The sequence below is a fragment of the Oryzias melastigma genome, linkage group LG3 (genome assembly GCF_002922805.2).
Source record: "Oryzias melastigma strain HK-1 linkage group LG3, ASM292280v2, whole genome shotgun sequence".
NCBI lineage: Eukaryota > Metazoa > Chordata > Actinopteri > Beloniformes > Adrianichthyidae > Oryzias > Oryzias melastigma.
The window spans coordinates 28,710,169-28,726,285 of NC_050514.1; the positions used below are offsets into that span (position 1 = coordinate 28,710,169).

The following is a 16,117-nucleotide window of genomic DNA, read 5'->3' on the forward strand; positions in this document are numbered from 1 at the left end:
CATTAGCCGTCCTATGGGAAATCCTATTATACGTTAGCATCATACTTTAGCATTTTGTGTTGGATCAATCTATACTTTTGAAGATTGATTATTGATCTATTAAGCTCACATTGATTATTCGATTTTATCAATCCAGCCCAGGCTGTAACTCAGGAGCAGACTGAAAATGCAATTTGAAAAAGAACGTTTTTTAGTGATTACGCTGGAAGGGTTTGCTCAGCTCCATTCCAATGCATCAACTTGTGGACAACTCGATCCATGTATGTCTTCATATTCCTCGTCTGAGCTGTTGCACTCCTAATGTTAGGTTGGGGATGTGAGGGGCTATAAGCTAGCGGGAGACCAACGGTCTCACCCACAACTCTGAATTTCTAATGCCGCTCTGCAGAAACTATGTCCAAGAAAACATGTTTTACTATTTTATCTACAAAACTGCATAACCATAATTAAAAGACCAATGGAAACGCTTTAAAAATAGATAAAAAAATATATCAGAGTGGGTTTTTAAACAGAACCAAACAAACTAATCAGCACACCAAAGAACAGAAGTGAATTCAATAGAGGAATTGACATGAGCGCCATCCATTATCAGAAAAGAAAAACGCCCAAAATGCGAAATAAAGAGAGAATTTGAAAAAAGAAAACTGTTCAGTTGGAAGGTTAAGTTGCCCACTCGTTTCTGATGGACTTTAGGAACTGGACAGGTGCTTTTTCTATTCTGGTCAGTGCTTGTTTTCAGCACACACACCCACCAAACCAGCAGCTGTTGTAACACTTCCGGACAATTTGGTCCGTTCACATGAAGTTGTAAAAACATTCGGACAAACTGTAGAACTATCAGTGTGAGTATTGGCTGAACATTCTTTTTAAGCCAACATTTGCTTTTTTTGTGGGTATCTTTCATTGTACATTCAATCATATGTGTGGTTTCTTAACCAACCAGTGCACATTTATTTAATTTCAACCAAACTTGGATCCTCCAAGCTCTTAAACAGCTCAAATAGATGCAGTATATATACCTTCAAGAGCTGAAACAAGCTTCCTGTGCCATCCAAACACATCAAGATACTTTACTTTCATTGCAAATGTTTTAAAGCGTGCATAAACTTTACGTGGTGGTCAAACTTTAGCTGGGACATTCACGCTCGCATGCTGGCAGAGCGTTAAAGGGGGCTGCTGGGAGAGGAAGAGTGGGGGGCCCTCTCAGGAAAAGAAGTTCAGTAAAACAATTTGACATGGGGGGATGGGAACACGACAAAAGTGCTGGAGTGGTGCTTCACTTAATTTAAGTACTTGATCCCCACACCCTGGCCTATATCCTCTAAACGTTTCCCACAAATATTTGAAGAGCGGTTGCTGCAACAACTGAAGGCCTCTGACATGGAGAGCCGAGCAAACAGAGTCTGGTGTTTGTCTTTAGTCTTATTAAAGCCACACTTCAAGTACAATTAAAGGGAAGCCAAATAAACAGAAGGCACATGAGGAGGTGCTGCAGCAGTCTGGTCCTCTCACCTGGAAGCATCTTTGAGTTTCAGAAGATTTTCCTTTACAGTGATCAGCTAAAAGGACAAAATCATGGAAGATCCCTAATTGTAGAACTTCATGTCCAGATCATAATCTCCAGTTTTCCTTCATTTCAATCATTAATCCAGAACAACAGCCAAAGAAGGAGGAGCACATGGGAGCTCAAGCTGTTGGAGGAGCAGGAGTTTTCAGAGTAAACCTCCTCCTCTCTCACACCCTCGTTCTCGTCATCATAGCTGTAATCTGGCGTGTGCGTAACATCACTGGGGTCCCCAATGGAGCACAGTTTGCTCATGTTCTCTTTGACCACCTCGCAGAAAGGCCTCTCCACCCCGTCGCAGACGCACTGGTTGAGCAGCTCGCCGTTTGGGATGAGCAGCATCTGCTGGATGGTGGCCTTACACTTGGCGGAGCACCTCCTGCCGTTGAAGAGCTGCCCGCAGTGGGCCAGGTACGCCGTGAGGGAGGTGTGGCACACGGGGTTCTCCTCGCAGCGCTGGCGGGCCTCCATGCAGCCGATCCCGCCGGAGTCGCTGGGGTGCCTGCGGGGCAGGCAAGGCTCGATGGCGCGTTGGACGCGCAGGCACTCCTGGTCCTGCGTGCAGTCGCAGCTCTCCAGCTGGGGCCCGTTGCGCGTGTCGTTGAGCCGGATGAGCGCGTTGATGCAGTGGCTCGGACACTGCTTTGTGGCGCCCGCGATGACGTCGTCACAGGCTGAGGAGTACTGGCGGAACGCGAGGTTGCATTCGGGCTCCTGGTTGCACCGGAGAACCGCCTGCCAGCATATGAGCTGGGCGTCCAAAGCCACCAGCACCCATGGGAGAAGTGCCAGGGGGGCGCACCAGCACCTCATGCTCGGATGAAGTTCTAGTCCGATGACTGGGACCGTCTCGTCCAACACATCCGGATCGGAACTAGTCCAAAGAAGTCCACAAAAGTTTCCACAAACTTTCCGCTGCGAAGAAGTTTACTTTCTCAACCGAAAAAAATCTGGATCGGGACCACCCCAAGAGGGCACGCATAAGAGATTCGGCGCAGAACCGGTCATCTCTGGACGCGTGTCCACGCAGAGTCCGCCAACGCGCCACGGAGGTATCCAAACGTTACGCGCGCTTTAAGGACAGTTTTCCTAACGGAATCTTCCCAATTTTTCCTGATTATTCCCAGACTCAAACATCACCCGTCCACGCGGTCTAAACTTTCCCCCCACTGTTGCGTTCTCTGCGCTGCTTTCTGCTCCCGCTACGTGCGTCTTTGTCCCTCTTTCTGGCTGTTACGCTTCACGGTCCGCCGATCATTTCCCCGCAGCACCCCTCCCTCTGTCATGAAAAAAAGAAAAGAAAAAGAAAGCCCCCTCCTTCTCCTACCACCACCACCTCTTCCCTCCTCCGTTTACGATCTTGATCCCCGATTGGTCGCCGTTTGACGAGTCCGAGCCGTGAGATCAAATTTGCAGGCACAAATCCTCTCCGAGACGAGCCCTCTGGATGAAACTGTTTATAATGAAACCCTGGATTTGTGTGGTCCCCCCCTGCACCCCCACACCCCAGCCCAAGCTTCTTTCTAGCAAAACACAAGTCAGAAAAAAGGGGGAGGCTTGAAAAAACGCATTCCTGGAGCAAAAGCTCACACCTCTTCTGCTCCAATTTAAACTCCTAAAAGTTCGTTTTTAACGCACATTATGGAAGAGGTTTGCCCTAAAAACAGTTAATCTTTAATTGCTCCTCATCATTCTCTCCTCCTCTCTATCTGCACCTCCCTCTATCCAGTTTTTAAGCCCCGAATGACAGAGGAGAATGGCAGAGAATAGTATTTTCTGGCCCGTTTCACCCCGATTGTGTCAAACTGGCAACGCAGCGGCCCAGTGTCTCGGCTGCAGATTGTTCACGCACTGCGGAGTGTCAATGGGAAAGGTTCAGCATCAATATATTTTACAGCCATGATCCTTTCAGGGCGCACTTGAAAACCAGCAAAGGCGCAGGCCTTTCCTGCCATTATGATGGTAACCAGCTCTGTGTCTGAAGACGGCTGTGCGTCTGCGCGCAGAGAGGTGCCAGCATGCCAAAAATACAAAAACAGATGGATGCCAAGCAGTTAAAAGCACTCCTAACTCCGCACAGATTGTGCGTGAAAGAAGTGTGAGTTTGATGACGCACATTGGAAGAATACGAAAATAGAAACACTGTAATCCAGACATTTCACAGTTAGAAGTTTTGTACTTTTCTCATTGGTTTCAGTGGATCCAAATATGCTCCATCACGTCTGTCTTCATTCTAAGCATCAGTTGGTCAAACATCTCTCATTTTCATCACTGACAATCACTTCTGACTGAGTGGTTCTGTCTCCATCTGGTGTTCGGGCTGCTACCAGTGCAGCAGGCAGAGGCATCCCATAATAAACAGATTCAATTTAGGAAATCACAACAATTTTTAATCCGTGTGACATAAAATAGACATGGAAATAATTAAACCAAGATTAAATAATTTCTAGGGGGATAACAATTAATTGATTAATTGGTTTCTTTACGATCCAACCAGATCTGAGGCAGAATACTGAAAGAAGTGAGACATTGGATCAATTAACAAAAGGTATGTACTTTGTTACATTTATAATCATTTGTTTATGTTGAATAAAACTTCCAAGTATAGTTATCCATCAACTATTTGTTTTAATTTGATACAAGCTAACAATTTTAAATGTAACAAATGACGTAACTTTTGTCAATTGAGCCAACGTTTCACTTCTTACAGTGATACTACTAAAAAAAAGACATTTCAAAATAAGATAATTTTTGGAAAATACCATTAGGATTGAAGCGCATCATGTTTTTTTTAGCTGATTTATTAATTTGGTTTATTTCAAGCTTAAATTGAGACAAAAAAATCACTGATTTTTCAACCTTGTTAAATAATTAAATTATTTGATTAAAAAATAGAGACACTTAAGTCACATGTAATTCATTAAATATAGTGATTATGGAGCTTGATTTATTGCTTGAAAATGAGTGGGAAGAAGCAAACTTATATAATCCCACCCCTACTGAGTTATTCCATTTAATAATTTTGCATATTCTAGTTGTGATGAGATCAAATGCAGATTTTTTATCAAGAAACAAAATCGATTGCTGATTTATTGATTATACAAAAAAAAAAAAAATAATAATTTGGGATTTACTTGAAAGGTTTGCGTCAAGTGGTTGCACGCAACCACACCGAATGATTGTTCTGAAGCAAATTAGCTAGAATCCGAAAAGGATAAATATTCTTATTTTTCTACTCTACTTGCCTAAATCACAGAGTAAAGCAAAAAGTATTTCACACTCAAATAATGATCTTTGGCTATTCTCACTTATACTTAGAGGCATTTTTATTATTTTTATTTAACTCCTTTGATTTTTCATGAATTTTTAAAATACTTGTGTAAATATTACTAAATGCATTCAATATTTTGCTTTACTCATAAAGATGCAAGACTTTAAAGTAAATCTAAAGAATTTTTTTGAGTGAAAAAGTGCGTGAAAAATCAAGAGTTAAATAAAAATAAAAAAATGCATTTTAGTAAAAAATAAGAACAACCAAAGTTCTTTTTTTGATATCCTCAGAAAAAAAACCATCAAAGTGGACAACAAAAACATGACAGCAAAAAAACAATCATTATAATCTAATGTTTGGAAACATCTTACATTTTTCAAAGACATGACCATACAGTGTGATAGAATGTTCTAGTAAAGTTCTGTTTGTTTTATTTTGATGTCAAAAAACAAGAGCTGAAGTTTATGAAGCTAAAATGTGAATGGATTTGCCACTAATTCTTATTTACTTGTTTGTTCACATAGTTATTGTACACTTGATTATCTCAAGAAATATTTCCTTTTTTTTTGGCTAAATATGTTCTGGATCGATTTTAGGTCAGTGAATCGGATCAAATCAGATCAGATCGCTCAAAAATATCAACTATGAACTGGATAGGCTACCATAAATTATTATATGAATCCAAATTACATTAAATAAATTCGAAAGAGGAGCTGCAATTCCAACCGCCACCTCGAGGGGCGCTAATGTTCCTAAACTACTTTTGAAAAATAAAGCAAAAATAAAGTTGCCTGAAAATCTTCAGTTTATTTACTCTAATTTACGAATTATAAATTAGAGATATTTGAATGAAAAGGGTATTTTTTCTGTCTTAGCATTGTTTGAACAATTTCTTATTTCAGTTATTTACTTTTTTATATTTGTAGTCAATATCAACCTGTGTGCACGTGCGAAAGAGAGATGCACTTTAATGTGTAAGTATTCAAGCTTTTTTCCTCCAGCTGCCACTGAAAAAAGTACAAAATTATACTTAGTTCAGAGCAAAAAGTTTCCAAAAAGAAGACGGAGTCCTGTCTACTTCAAGGCTGCAATGCTTAAATGAAGAATATCTCTGCTGCCATTCACAGTAGTGTTTGATTTAAGTAAATCTTAGATTTATTTTGATTTCCAAACAATCTTATTGAAATAATTTGGTTTATTGACCAGTGGGACAGTGGTTAGCACCCTCACCTCACAGTCTCTTTCTGTGTGGAGTTTGGATATTCTCTCTGTTCAAGTGAGGGTTTTCTCTCTCAGTCCAAAAACTTACTACCTGAAACTTAATTGTGGTCTCTAAATTGCCCCTCGGTGTGCATGTAAGTGCATGGTTCTGTAACAGACTCCCAACCTGTTCAGTGTGTGTCTCCAAACAATAACTGGGATAGGCTCCAGCAGCCCCACGACCTCAAAAGGGATCTGAGGATGGATTTTTAATCATTTGTTTGTTAAAATTATTTTTTCGCGGTTCCATTTTCCTGCTGTGAGTACAAAACACCTTAAATAAACGGAAAAGAGTCGACGTTTTCATAAAAATCAGTTTATTGCAGTTGAAACGCACTGTAATGCTCTGACAGAATGACAGAGAAGAAAAAAATCACAGGAAACTGCATGTTAGAGCAGCCATTTCCTCAGGAGTCTGTTCCTCAGGAAAACAGCACAAAGGTTACACTTGATTATTATTCCTATTTATTAGTATTTCAAGTCACACTTTCTCACAAAGCAATAAAGTTTTAGTTTATGGCTTGTTTTCCACCTGTGAGTATCACCTCATGATCGTGAATGACATAAGCTGTCGTGGCTTTAATATGAAAGGGCTTTTGCAGCTCATCCTGATAGTGGTGATCTATTTCTTCAGAATAATAACTGCATTGGAAAATGTGTTGCCTCAGTTTTTGTGGAGCAGCAGTGTGGCACACAAAGCGAAAAAATTGACTTAATTTCCAAAGTTAAAAGTTGAAGAACTTAAAGACCCACTCCAAGGAAAATTGTGTTTTTTAGTATTTTTTTTACTCTTTTTAACTTAATTCTTGTGGCATTTAATCATGATGGATGGCATATATATACGAGTTTCAGATTAAAACTTAGTCTCTTAGTATTTCTTTATTCTTATCATAAATTATTGGAAGCAGATAAAAACTTGGCGATTGAAGAATCTCTCAGTTGTGACGCACCAACTTCCACAAAATCTCCCATTTCTGCTTTATTCTGATGCATTTACTTGCAGACAAATAGATCCATTCACATATTTATTTCCCCGTCTGAGTTCTAATAGGATAGCTCTGATATTGCTCAGGTCTTAAATAGGAAATAGGTCTTTAAAAAGGGCCCCGGGTTTTGATTTGGGCTAAAAACGTCATAATCATAATTTGAAGACCACTAGGAAAGATTTTACAATAGAAAAAATATATAATTGGAGTGGGTCTTTAAAGAGAAACTAACCAAAATTCTGACCACAACAAAAATAAATACAACAACACATATAATGATAGAAACTAGCTGAAGCAAAATCCCCTCGAGTTCCTTCCCTTGTGGTCAGAGAGGATATGTAACACCGCTGTAAGCAACTGCGAGCTCCGGCTGCAGGACAACTTTTTGTGTTATACTTGATTTCTACACAGACACCACTTGACGTATCACACCAGCTAAACGACACAAAAACCCACCAGCACAAACAGCACCACTGAGACGCCGGGGCAGATGGGACAGGGGATGGAAGAGGTGAAGGTGAGGACACCACAAGACCCAGCGAGCTCATGGGAACGATGAAGAACAGCCTGCTGTGGACAGCACGGGCGAACGTTAGATACCTTCACATCTACAGAACATTAATATGTGTTGGGTTTATACTCAGTTACACGAGGAATATAAGCGCCGTTTTAGTCTACGTTTTGTTCTCAGCAAAGGCTTTGGCATCACACAACTTCCCTAAAGTGTTTCTTTCTCTCTGGGATGCAGCATATTCACAGATCTACTCGCTATGTCATTTATGAGAATGCTACGTTAAATTTGGGAGTACATGACTGCCTCTTTTCAAGAACTTCCTATAATTTCCCTAACATTTCATAAAGTAGATCATCTTCTGTGGCTTTTAGAAGAAATTTCCTGCAGAATTTAACAATTGAGAAAGCTTTGTAGGTTTTTTTATAGCCTAAAATAAGACAACCTTGACATCCAAGGCACACTGAAGTTCAGAAAAAGTTAACAAATAAATATGATATGTCTAAGAAAAGACTACAGCAGCATAAGGGAGCTACTTTTAACGACTTTTTGTTGTAAATTTGTCTTAAATTGCCTCTTTGCGCAAAGGTGTGCTTTTGAACGGGAGGTTTAAACCAAAAACAAATGTTTTGTTGTATAAATTAAGTTTCCCAAATTTAACATAACACGAAATCCTGCGCAAGCGTCTTAGATAGATGTATGTTTTCTAGAGCAGCTGGTCTCAGTGACCCCTCCTCTTATTGAAAGTGCATGTGATCATCAGTGAAACCAGCTGCTGTGTGTTAAAGAAAAGACAACGCAAAGCGGCACACTTTCTCGCCACAAGATCGCATTGATCATCTTGTGTTATTACTGGTCACATGAGGTACAGGGAGCGGAGGAGTCTGGCCGACAGAGGGAACGAAGGACTGGACTCACCAGACGAACTTCACTCAGAGGACGAGTTGCTCAAACGGCAGAAATGACCCCAAAATGTGGAAAATGACATTTCTAGAATTTCGATTGTGTCAGAGATTTCCAAAGATTCATTTAAATTTGTAAAATTTTGTGTTCCTGCCAGCTGACATTCTGCTAAAGCAACGAGAGCAGCTCTGCCTCTGATGAAGGCCTGCACATCTCTGTTCTCCTGAGGCGGCGAGCCGGCCGCATCACATGAGGCTGCAGTTTTCTGTCTGCTTTTTGAGGTCTTCCAGTGTGGCCTGGGCTTTGTCCTTCAGCTGGTCGATGTCCACGTTCTGGATGTTGGACAGCTGGCCCAGCACCGACTGCTTGTGTGTCTCCTCCTGGTTGTCCTCGGCGATCATCTTGGCCAGCTCCGTGGGCAGATTCACGTCGTCTCCGGCCTGCTGGATCTGGGTCTCGTCCAATTCATTCTGCGACACAGAGAACAATCAGACACACACTTCACCATGTGGGAGAAAAAGAATATTAGATACCAAAATCCTGAATACCTCATTCAGCATCGATTTACCTTTGGTAGTTTGTACTTTTCTCGAAAATGGGTTCTAACTGTGGCTCTTTCAGCTTTCTTTTGTGCAAAATGAGCTTCTCGTTCTTGTCTGCAAAGAAAAAAAGGATAAAAAGTTGCTTTAAAATGACCCCTATTGCTTTAAAACACATTTTTTTAGTGACTATAAAATTCAAACGCACACATTTCAATCCCTTTCAATGGTGCATTCTCTAAGAGTATTATTTGTTTGGCTTTTTGTGATCCCCACTAACTCAAACGACACAAAGGACCGATCATAAATTAATAGCATTTGATCTCAGAACTTTCTGTTCTCACATTCATGAATCAGTAATTGCAGCACAAATCTCAGTAGAATCTGTTTGTCCATTAAAATAATTTGAAATGATTGACAGGTATGAAAGATTTATATGAAAAACACTCTATAGCATCCAACCTCACCGGATTTTAGGAGGAATTAGAAAAGTTGCATTACCTGCAATAATGCTAGTATAAATGTGTTTTGCTGAAAGTAGTCACTGAAGATGCTGAAGCTTTTTGTTGTCAAAATTTACTTTAATTGCTGAAGGGATTTACTGAAAATCAAATGCAAAATGTAAAATTTGATAAAAGATTGGAAATTTTGTTAAAGAACTATGAAAAATCACTGAAGTTGCCCTAAATTTCTAAAAAAATATGGAGTAAAGTTGCTTAAAAATTCCTAATACATGTCAATTTAGCAAAAAAAAAATATTTGGTGTGTTGCTTAAATATGAGCTGAACACCAAATTAGTCCAAAAAAACCTTAGTAGATGCCAAATCTGCCAAAAAAGCTAGCTCATTGTTTAAATACTAGCTAAACTCCAAAATAGCCTAAAATTCCTCAGTAAGTTACATTAGTCTGTTGCTAAAATAGAAACTAAACTCTAAATTAGCCTATAAAAACCATAACAAATTAGACAAAAATGTTTGGCACGTTGCTAAATATTAGCTAAGATCCAAATTCTTAGAAAATTGCTATAAAGATTAAAACATAGCCATGAATCTATTTCAATGTTTGTTGCTAATCTACTTGAAATTTTGACATTTGAAGACATTCTCATTAATTTCCTATGGGGCATATTTTACTCAATATTTCAAAAACTATAAAGTTTATGAAGACCAAATATACAAGCAGTAATGTCCTTAATGAGCTGAACGTTATGATACCATGATTGCTAAAATTGCTGAAAGTGTGATTGAGTTTTTTCGAAAGGAGCAGGAGAGTCACTATGGTGTAAATGCTTACTAAACATTCACACAATAAATAGACTTTGTAAGACTTGATTTCATTACTCTTATTGTGAAATCACACAACTGAATTAAACTTGATGCATAAAAATCAATGTTTTTTATTCTTATCTGCATTTGCATCTTTGTAATAAACGTGTCGTGAGACTTAAATCAGATTCAAACCGTTAATTCCTCTGAGGCAATTTTAACAGTGTGTCCTTTTTAATAGCAGAGCTAACAGAAGGTGGAGGAGCAGCACAACAAATGTTTGTGTACGCGTGCTTGTTGGAGGAGGCGCCATGTTCCGCTCACGTTCAGGTGCTCCTAATTCCGCTTCCTGTCTGTTCAGCTCTCTTTCTGTAAGATTTCTGGCTTCACCCCCCTGAGGAGAAACCAACTCCTCAACGAAAAGATGGTGTTGATCTTTCAGAGCTGTTGTTTACTTTGCTCAAGCTGTGCAGAAATGTGTGCGTTCTGAGGAGCTGAGGAGAAAGCAGCTGAACAAAATGTTCCTTTAACCACACATTGACTGAAAAACAACCAGAATCTAATGAACAAACATGTACAGGTGTGATATTTTTGGAGGTTTCTTCTTGTGAGTGTTGTTTTTCAAATTAAAATGCAAGCAAAAACTGATTTTAAGAAAGTAAAAAACCCTTGTTGCAAGAAAAAAGATGACTTATTTTAATATTTAATAATCTTATTATGCTGTTTTTTTTTTCAATAGCAAAATAATGTTAGTGTAAGAAAATATGCCTTGTGCTATCACCGCATTCTCTCTCTTTACTCCCTAACTTCTAAAAAAACAATAAAGTGCGGGACTATTTAGTGCCCTGGATTTTAAAAGCAATTCAGACACCATGCTCACTACATTTTTTTAATGACAAATATGACATCACTAATTTCACAAACTAAAAACCAAATAAATTTGAGCATTTTACGAAGACAATTATATGAATCTACTGTGTTCTGATGATGAAAACATGGATGGTTTATTAAAAAAAATATATATAATATTTGCCATTCTAGTGAGCATCGATGCACACCTGGATTTCTCAGAGAGAGTTCTGGGAAATTTCAATGGGAATACATTTTTAATCATAGATTTGGACAGCACTACAAAATATCAATCACAACATATAGTGCACTTTATAGTGAGAAGTGAAGGAATTCCGACACAACCGAAGTTACTTATTTTTTGTTTAAATAAGAATTCTTGGTGAGGCAATTTTTTTTACTTAATTGACAGATTTTTAAAGCTTATTTAAAGAAAAAAATTATCAAATTTTAAGAATTTTGTACTAGTTTCAAGGGGGCTGTTTTCGCAGTGTGTTTGTTAGACGTCTCAGGTTGTTGAGTTATTTTTTAATCAGCAGAGGAGGCTTCAGAAACCTCCACAAATTCTTACAGTAAATAGATTTTTGTAAAGAAAAGGTTCAGATGGAATTCCAGAATTTGAAAAAAAATCTTAACCTTAAAGCTGTAAGGTTAAAGACAGGCCTGGATTTCGCCTGCCACACTCTGAGGTGCATGTAGAACTTAAGAGGGCGGCACATTGGTGTACTGGGAGTTTAGGGCAGGCATTGGTGGACTCAAAAGGCTCAATTAGACAATTTTTGCTAATTTTGTTGACTTTCCTCTCTGTTTCTGTCTTCTCATCTTTTTGTGATTGTTTTCTTCTTTTTTCTATTTTGTCTTTCTCCCTGCATTTATTGATTATTACCACTTTTTTCTTTTCAAACTCTTGGATGAGTCTTTCACTGCTAACTAACTTGCTATTGTCGGAATATTCTATTGCTGCAGATTTACTGGGGAGAGGGAAACACTTTCACATGAGTGACCATCTCAGTGATGGCCAATGATGATGGCCACAAAAATTATAATTGAAATATTTCAAGTCTTCAGCTCGGGCTCCCCAAAGTGTTTAGGCAATTGCCCACCTTTGCCTAATGGTAAGTCCGCCCCTGAAGGCTGGGCTGTTAGAATCTGGGCCTCAAGGACCGGTGTCTAACATGTTTTTCAACCAATCTACCATTGAAGCTCCTTATTGGATAAGCACACCTGATCCAGGTAATCAGCAACAACAAAGGGAGGAAATCAGCAGGAAGACAGCCTACAAGACGTGGAGTTTAAAGGTTAACCAAAGGTGGAGGCTGACTCCACCCACAGCCAAAATTTGAATATCCAGTCAGAGGGGTGGGGCTAGGGAATAGAACTGTTATCATCACTGGAGCTGCAGATTAATCACAAATTCAACTCTAATACCTCATTTCAACCTGTAGGGGGCAGCACACATATTGTTTTTGACTATATTTTCAACGATTAAAACAGTTTATTTTAATTTGACAAAAAAATTGGTAATGACCAACAGACTGCACTTTTAAAGGCGCTTTATAAAGGTCAACAGCCAAAAAAAGCTGAATTAGGGTTTGGTTACCCTTTTAATGTCTCAAATGCCCTAAAATGCATAGAAAACTGTATCATCATCATACCAGTTCATCTGTCCATGTATCTCTCTTCTCCTTTGATATTTTTTGATATGTCTTATAAGTTTATGTTGAAATTCTCATCCTGACACTACCAACTGCATTTACTGGACTTGGGACAGGCACAAACAGGACACTGGTTTGTGCCCTGCTGAGACTGCATTCATATTTCATTTTTCAATTTGATGTCTGTCTATATTGTCCTTTCGTTTGACTTTCCTTACATTTTTATGTCTTTTATTATTTTTTTTTCATTTTTTGATTGTTCTTTCAGTCATTTTTACCAATTTAGTTAATGTTTGCAGGTCATAAAAAGCAGAAATTTGCAATGTTTTTCATTTCAATTCTCTTTTCTGTAAATGTCTTTAACTGTAAACTATCTTGTTTTGCAAACTGCATCACAATTCCACCACTTTTAAGCTGATTTTTGATAGTAAGAGGGAAGTGAAGATTTTTTTGCACATTTAGATCCAAGCTTTTGATAAAAAGTTGGAAGCTTTTGGTGGGTTTCAGTCAAAGCTGCTGCTCTGTTACGATCAAACAAAGGTTCTGCTTCTCCATGTTTGTCTGAATCCACCTTAAATGCTGATTTTGACCGATCACAGTGTACTGGCTCCAGCAGAGGGCATCCAGAAGAAGCTTCCTCTACTCCTAAACCTTTCAAAGTTTGAAGGGATTCCTCATCGATGAGCACAAGTTTGATAAAATGCCTCAGAAAAAGCAGAATGAATGACGGCCTTCGGTGAGGGAAGGCAGGGAAAGAAGCTGCACCTTTGATCAATTCAGCAGCATCATCTAAACACAGAGTGACAGTGCAGGACCGCAGTGCTCTTCATGGGGAAAGTCTCCATCCTCTGTGTCAGGAGAAGGTCGTTCTGTGTGGAGGCGCTGCACCCGTGGCCCTGCCCCTGCGATCTGGAGTTCACTTTGGATTAACGTGAGTGGGCCGAGCACCGAGGGGCCACGCGGCGCTCACTTGCAGCTTTGTGTCTTCTCTCTCAAGGGCATCGGATCACCAGGGCTGTCACTGTGGCCCCGCTGCTGAGGGTGATGAAATGTCTACATGTGACATGCCTGTATGAGCAGTCTACCCCACCCCCCTACAGTCCTGTTCTGCTTCCCTTCAGTGATCTATGCTCATGTTCAGCACCTCTGACTAATGGCTGTTTGCCACTGAAGGTCACGTTATGACGGAAACGCGTCTCGCCACGCTTCCTGCAGAACCCAGTGGGCTGGGCTGAGTGTTAATCCTGCCAGCATCAGGACATTTCCTCCCACTCACACTTCAGATTTTTGGAATCACGAGACACTTTGGACAGAAGTGTTCATCAGAGGTGTTGAGTGATGCCAAGACTGAGACATACAGCCCTGAAAAACGATGAAAGCAAAGGCCGTGATGCGTTTTTGTCTCAACTGAACACTATCTAAGCACAACAAACACATTTCAAAGCAGTAGGGATCGTCTAAAATGGGGATTTGGAGTCCTGCTCTGAGGGGAGCATCACACTAATCAGCTGTGAGCCGTGTGCCCTGGAACTCTGCTTGCCAAATGACCTTGTTCTTGACTTGTGTTCTTATAAGAGGTGTTTAAGCAACTCTCTGGGTTAAAAATCGGAAAAGAAACTTATTTGATTTCATAGGAAAACAACAACAGAAATGACAAAAAGACTTTACAAACAACAAAATTAATAGATTTTTGACTTCAGATGCAGATATTTAAATTATCCAAGCTTTTAGAAATGACTGAAGGAAGGATGGAAGTTACCAAAGACTGAAATAATGTTTTTTTGCCCTTTAAGCACGATTTCCCAAACATTTACAAAATCAGAACAGTTTAGGGAGTCACGTCATTAAAAAGGCTTCAGGATTAGCCGAAGATGAGAAACGGAGGGCTCTCTGGGCGAGAGGAGCAGCTGTTTGTGGAGCGCTCCTATTATTGCATTGATGCGTAAAAGTGCGCGCGGCGCACTGGGGGCGCTTCTCCAAGAGAACATAAAAAACACGACGGCTATGTCTGACAAACACCGACTATTCTCGTTGTAATGCTCGATAATAAAGTTGTCTTACTTTTCTTCCTCTAACTGTTGCTGATATTGCTCAAATTCCTCTTGAGTCATCCCCTGCGCGGCAGCATCTGATTTCTCCCCTTCAGTTTTCTCCTCCGTCAGTCCGCCTGTCAGGTTCTTCAGCTGTCCCCCTACCACGTGTTTGATCATGAAAGCCATGGTTGAGATCCGGAGAGTCCCCGCTTGGATCGGCTGAAGTTGAAGGCTTCTGATGCGCTCCTGGAGAGAGCGGCGGATGGAATGAATTCAGGCAAAGGAGGCTTAAACCAGGCGTCTTGTAGAGAAAAAAACAGATGCTGGGCTTGAAAGATAAAACCCTAAAAATGTGTGTCGGAGGCTGACAGTTTCAGCACCGACGGTCCTGGACAGCTTCGCGCACAAAGGATGGAGAGGAGCGGCTCAGTGACGAGCCAACAAGTTTGGCGCTGAACTCTACCAATCCCGTGACTCCGTCCACAGCGCACCACTCCACCCAATCCCACGCAGCCGTCAGCGCGCTCGCACAGCGCGCTCCGCACCGCCGGCTGCGCGTTCTGATTACAACTGGACGCAGAACCTCAGCTGTTTTGGCGTTTCTGCAGGTCAGCGTTGGTGCAGAAATTTCAGCTCCCCCAACTGCAACTTAGTCAAATGCTTGTCTGTCGCTTTGGTGCATGGCATATTGGTCTAATTAGTTGGGAAAAAGTCTGCTCCAGAAGTGTTTGCGCACGAGTGAGCTTCTGAATGCCACATTGGAGGGGAGAGAAACGGTGAAACATCAAACATTTACCCTAATGAGTAACAATGGGCCAATTTTGACTCTGATCTGCAGACCACTCAAGAGAAAACCAGACTCTTATGCTCATTATTGGATTTTCTCTGCTATTTGGGTTTTGCGCATGCATGTGTCATAAAGTGAACAGTTCAAATGCTATTACAAGAAGCTGCTATTTATTGACAGAGCATCTGGAGGATGTTGTGTTCCCTTGGAAAGCCTCCTTCCAAAGTAGGAGACCTATATTTGTGTTTATGTGTGCAAGGAGTATTTTAAATCTGTACCTCTGTGAAAATCTTGACAACCAAAGTGAGGGAAAAAAAAACAGAAACAACTTTGATCACAAGTCAACAACTTGAGCATCCCGATCCTCCCTGCAGTCTGACACCGAGCCTGGCCTACTTTCCCAGTCCCTGTGGATCAGAGGAGACAGAGAGCGTCTCAGTGTCGTTTTTGTCACCGGCTTAGCGAGGCCCTGGTCGCCACACCTGCCTCTCAAT

At 40.5% G+C, this 16,117-nt stretch overlaps 2 protein-coding genes across 2 annotated transcripts; both read right to left on the reverse strand.

The window, feature by feature from the left end:
* Positions 1-388: 388 nt before the first annotated feature.
* On the reverse strand, positions 389-3,278 carry LOC112160456 (growth arrest-specific protein 1). The gene has a single exon (XM_024294968.2). The coding sequence runs from the start codon at positions 2,375-2,377 to the stop codon at positions 1,637-1,639; it is 741 nt and encodes a 246-aa protein (XP_024150736.1). The 5' UTR covers positions 2,378-3,278; the 3' UTR covers positions 389-1,636.
* A 3,117-nt stretch (positions 3,279-6,395) lies between these two features.
* cplx3b (complexin 3b) lies at positions 6,396-15,411 on the reverse strand. Its single transcript, XM_024294967.2, has 3 exons — positions 14,865-15,411; positions 9,064-9,151; positions 6,396-8,965 (listed from the first exon to the last, which is right to left on the reverse strand). The coding sequence occupies exons 1-3, from the start codon at positions 15,020-15,022 to the stop codon at positions 8,741-8,743; spliced, it is 471 nt and encodes a 156-aa protein (XP_024150735.1). The 5' UTR covers positions 15,023-15,411; the 3' UTR covers positions 6,396-8,740.
* Between the last annotated feature and the right edge of the window lie 706 nt (positions 15,412-16,117).

Coding starts and splice junctions, on each gene's coding strand:
- LOC112160456 (XM_024294968.2), bottom strand. CDS start 2,377: ATGAGGTGCTGGTGCGCCCCCCTGGCACTTCTCCCATGGGTGCTGGTG.
- cplx3b (XM_024294967.2), bottom strand. CDS start 15,022: ATGGCTTTCATGATCAAACACGTGGTAGGGGGACAGCTGAAGAACCTG. Junction 9,152..14,864: donor CAACAGTTAGAGGAAGAAAA/GTAAGACAACTT, acceptor TTTTCTTTGCAG/ACAAGAACGAGAAGCTCATT. Junction 8,966..9,063: donor AAAAGTACAAACTACCAAAG/GTAAATCGATGC, acceptor TCTGTGTCGCAG/AATGAATTGGACGAGACCCA.